Raw genomic sequence first — 4959 nt, forward strand, 5'->3', positions numbered from 1 at the left:
TATTACCCATCACGATCTGGAGCCTATTTTATAAAAGTGACTGGTTCATACACGTTTGTAGGCAACTGTGAACATTTTTGGAAAACGACAGTGATAATATTGTCGACAATTGTGCTGACAATTGTCACTCTAACAAAATTGTCGCGACAATGGAAACAAAACCAAATAGCTCCGCCGGAAAGCTTTCACCGGAGAGTTTTGTAAATTTATTTATATGGTAATTGCGCCCATTTCATTACTTTTCAATGATTTGAATAAATAGTTCTTAAAACTAAAATAATGCAAATGCAATATTGCATATGATTTATATATAAATTTCATATGACTGGCGACAATTTTGTCAACGAAATCATATGATTGTACTTTTTGTAAACAAAATAGAATTTTATGAAATTTGGATTTTAAATACACTGGCGATCAAAACTAAGTGAATGTTTTTTATTTCAAATATTTTTTAAATATTTTTCAATTTAAAATTCTTTGTTGTTGTTTTTTATAAAAATATTGTTCATGCTTTAACCAAAATTCTCACTTTCCTTGTTGGTGTTTCCGACAGGGCAGGGGTATGTTGGCGTTGTGGAATGATTTCCCGGTTTCGGCGTTGTGTCCGTTGTCTCCGAGCCAAACCAGAGATGGCGGAAAATCGTTCCACAACATATCTTTAACCAGAACCTTAATTTTACATTTATAACTAAAATTTCATGACGCAAAAATTTTACAATTCAGATGAAAAATTCTGAATTTTTCTATATTTCATATAGTTTAAAACTTTAATTTATTTGGCTTTAGTTACAGTATGAACAATATTTTTATAAAACAAAATAACAAACGAACTTTAACTTGAAAAACATTGTTAATATAACAAAAAAAAAACACCACCTGTCACGAAAACGGCTTCCCTTTAAAACTATTTGACGTTTAGAGGCGGCTTAAAACGTCGGCTTCATTTCATTTCTAATTATTTACAAACCATAAACAAAATTATTCAGATTCTCTTCAAGTACCTTTTTTTACAACTAATTGCAAAATTTCAGTTTGTCAATTTTTTGGGTTTCTACGCATTTGGGAAGGACTTTTCTTATGCACTTCTTGTTGTAACAGCATATTTATATATTTAATTTTGCATTTGTGAATTTTTAGACTTGTTACAACGTTTTTAGTATTTATTTCATTCAAATGAAACGTTTTACGCAAATGTTGAAAATATTTTGATCTAGCTGTATGCATCTGTATATATAATATATAGTATGTATCTGTATATAAGGGTATTTTTATTCATACTTTGAAACTAAATAATTTGTGTCAGTGTATATGTATACGCAAATTTGTTTTTTTTTATATACATACCTAGGTTCACAATTAATTTGTTTGCTTGCTTATTTGTTTCTTGTTTCTTGTTTTTTTTTTTAATTAGATATTTCTTTAGTTTACTGAACTCATCCGCATTTTACATTACTTTACAATAGTGCAGCACCTTGTGGCTGTTCACTTCCTTTTCTACCGTTCGCTTCTTCGTTACCTTAACTTATTATGTTGTGTGCGAGTTTGTCGTTTAAGTTTTCTTTTCTTCCACTTCATTTGTATCGTGCCTCTTATTTTAGCTTTTATTTAAATTTTGAGTGCAATAACATACAATGCCCCGGTCGCAATTAAATTTGTCAGGGGATTTGGCCTGGGCTTCTTTCTGCTTAGATTCATCGCTGTGAGTCGAAGCCCGCAAACCTAATTTTGGTTTAACTTGCATTTGTTCCTCAAAAAGGCATGCTAAAATAAAGGCCCTGATCGGGGGCCACTCGCAAACTCTATAAGAATCTGGGCGGTCCGGAATTGTAGGTCCCAGGAGGGGGATGTGGTGCTGGCGAATGTTGACCTTGACGCAACATGTCAAATGGTGAATTCGAGCGCTGCATAAAGTGGTGATAGTTGCTAGGTGGTAGTGGGTGCTGAAAACCAATAAAAACAGAAAATTTTCTTTAAATAAAGGATAATTAATGAGAACTAGGTTTAACTAGGTAAAGGAGTATAACCCAGTTCGAATTAAATTACATGAAATTCGTTGTTGGAAAAAATATAGCAATTTTTTAAGCAAACAGAAAAACAATAATATAAAAAAAATAGAGGGTCTGGGTCTTCCCATTGAGCTTGGTACTTCAGCAGCTTTCTCCGTGAATTTTTTTATGGAATTATATTTTTAGTGGTCTATCCGACAACCACATTATTGCAAAGCCAAGCTTAGTAACTTTTTTTAACTTACCTGCAAACCACGCAATCCCAGAGGTCCAGCAGCGCCAGGTGCTCCTCCTCCCATAATATGACTCGGCCCATCTCCCAAATCTAGTTGTAGACTTTCGTGTAGGTCCCCGTTGTTGCCGTTATTGGTGTTGTTCGCCAGATGCAACTGGCCTAACGATGCCGTTGCCATCGCTACATCGGGCATCATATCCGACAAATGTCCACCGTTACCACCCTCGCCACATGCAACCGCACCACCACCTCCCTCGGCTCCAACATCGATCCCCAGCGCACTGCCATGCGGAAAGCGATAGTCACCTTCTGTTATTAGTGCGGGTAAATCGCTACGATGATGTACTGAAGCTGAAAGACGCGCGTAATTTGCTTGTAAAGCACCACCGCCGCCATTAGCCACATTTGTAGGCATGCCTCCTCCAACGCTGCTGCCCAAACCCAATAAACCGCCTGGATGTTGTCGGGGGAAAGTTAAATTTCGGCTATAGCATGGTTGTATACCTTCGCCTCCACAGGTAGATGATGCAGCCGACGATCCCATCGATGTCGAGAGAAAGCCGCCAGTCGTAGTTAGTCGTGGCACGGAGCATGCAGCGGCGGGAGAAGGAGGAGGCGTTTGGTCATCGTCTTCGATGAGATCGGGATCAGTTTGAGTGGTCGAAGTGATGCCAATGTCGTCAGCTATAGTAGTTGCGACGGATGCGGACGCAGCTGCCGCATTCTGATTGCTTAACAGTGATGTCTCTAGCAGGTCTGACACCGCATCCGGTAAATTGAATTCGCGTACTACACGGAGACGTATCTGTCGATCAATTTCATGTTTTGATGAAAGCGGCAGCAGCAAAGCACGTTGGCACATGGGCGACTGGTGCAATTTGTGCTCGCGTTTGAGCAAAGCTGCTAACGTTTGTGTGTCAGGCGGCGGTATGGCGGCAGCTGCGGCTAAAATATTTACGCTTTCTTTCCCAGTTACAGCCGCCGCAGTGGATACACTAGGTTTGGCCGCTGCGTTTATGCGAGATACCATGTACAAAGTGTCGGGAATGTCGGGCAAGTGGCGTGATCGCCGCATGCGCATCAGCTCCGCTTGATGTTGAGATGACGCCATTCGATCTTCAAGCAATACCTTTACTTCTTCAAAGTACGGCATGAAAAGCCGCGGCCGAACAAACAGGCCTTGGTTCTTTCCCCCACGTATCCAAGCGTTGACTCGCAAATTTTCCCGGTCGTCACCGATCATATGAGAAGGTGGCGTACTCACAAGCCCCCGACGAATAGCTTGTGCGAGCACTTCACTATTGGGCGGCAAAACGTGATCCATACGAACTAATGGCAGCAACTCGGAGAGAATCTCCCGTAACTCAACGTCACTTAGGTCGCGCTTTTTCACGCCTTTTCTCGTCACTGAATGCGCTGTGTGTGACAAAATATTTGGTTCACGATCTTCCATACGCCTTATAAGTTCTTGTTCTCCCCATTTAAGCACAGCCTGCAGCACCTCCAACTCTGATGCTTGCAAAAAATTACTCTGCAGTACGTGTATCAGCTGGGACTTGTCCAGTTGGTGTAGCACCGGTGAAGCGATTACTGCAGAGAACTCCTCCCGAAGGTACTGGCACGCTTGCCGATACACCCAAGCGGAACCGTGTGGCTGCAAATTGAAAATTATTACAAACACTTAGTAGACCTGATTCACAATATAGAAATAGAACTTCTACGGTCACTTCTTGTTTTTTTGAATTGTTATTATGTAGCTATGTTTAAAGGAGATACATATGTCAGACAAGAAGCTTTACAATTTCCTTCCCGTTTTCCACAAAACATATACACAATAAGGTCCAGTTTTTCAGTGCCAGTTTAAACTTTGATTACGTAAACTGCGTTTATCTAGCCCATCTGGCTGACATTTGATTGGCTAATCTTATTTAAGCCAACTAAACTAAGTTTAAACTCAGTGTGCAGTTTTTCAATCAAATTTAAACGTAGTTTAACTAAATTTAAACGCCCAATCTGGCTGGGTTAAACCAAGTTTAAACTATCAGCTGTTAAGTTGTGTATTTGTAGTCAGCTGCCAAAATTTAGAAAGAGGATGGTAAAATTAAAATTGTTTGCGAAATTTGGAGTTTACTGCACGTCTATACCTGCTATGGGCGCTCACATACGAAACATTGTAGGAGATAAGTCGCAGGTGTAGACCGTTCATCGCAGAAGGTATATGATGATATAAAGTAGGAGATATCGCAAACTTAACTATGGGTTTAGCCACTTTTTTCATATTTGCTTTGCTTGCGAGTAGGAAAGAAGTGGTGTTATTCGAAGAAATGTTGTTCAGGCACAATCAAGCAAAAAAAAAACAATTTTCGCAACATTTAATAAATAATAAAAACTTACAACAAATTCGCACTGAAATGGTATGCGATGAAGTACCCAGGTACAAACATTTCTCTGGGATAAGATTTGGTATGCGAGAAAACTGACAGTTCGTATGCGAGCGCCCATAACAGGTATAGACGTGCAGTTACTTGCATAGGGTAATTTGGCCGGGCACCACATGAAGCACCTAACAAACTCTTTAACTTTGCGTCTATAGCACAAGGCAACAAAAATGGGAAAAAATGACTGTTGCCTTGTGTAATCTTTCAGAATTTGAAACGCGATCGTATCAAAAGTGAAAATAAATAGCTGAAGCTTTGTATCTGCATAAAGAAAAAA

The 4959-nt window shown here is 39.5% G+C and overlaps 1 protein-coding gene across 1 annotated transcript; it reads right to left on the reverse strand.

The window, feature by feature from the left end:
* Positions 1–1272: 1272 nt before the first annotated feature.
* LOC118750662 lies at positions 1273–4775 on the reverse strand. Its single transcript, XM_036485395.1, has 3 exons — positions 4770–4775; positions 2255–3898; positions 1273–1943 (listed from the first exon to the last, which is right to left on the reverse strand). The coding sequence occupies exons 1-3, from the start codon at positions 4773–4775 to the stop codon at positions 1803–1805; spliced, it is 1791 nt and encodes a 596-aa protein (XP_036341288.1). The 3' UTR covers positions 1273–1802.
* Positions 4776–4959: the final 184 nt, after the last annotated feature.

This window comes from Rhagoletis pomonella, unplaced genomic scaffold, assembly GCF_013731165.1.
Source record: "Rhagoletis pomonella isolate Grant_MI unplaced genomic scaffold, Rhpom_1.0 Rhpom_scaffold_00347, whole genome shotgun sequence".
Taxonomy (NCBI): domain Eukaryota; kingdom Metazoa; phylum Arthropoda; class Insecta; order Diptera; family Tephritidae; genus Rhagoletis; species Rhagoletis pomonella.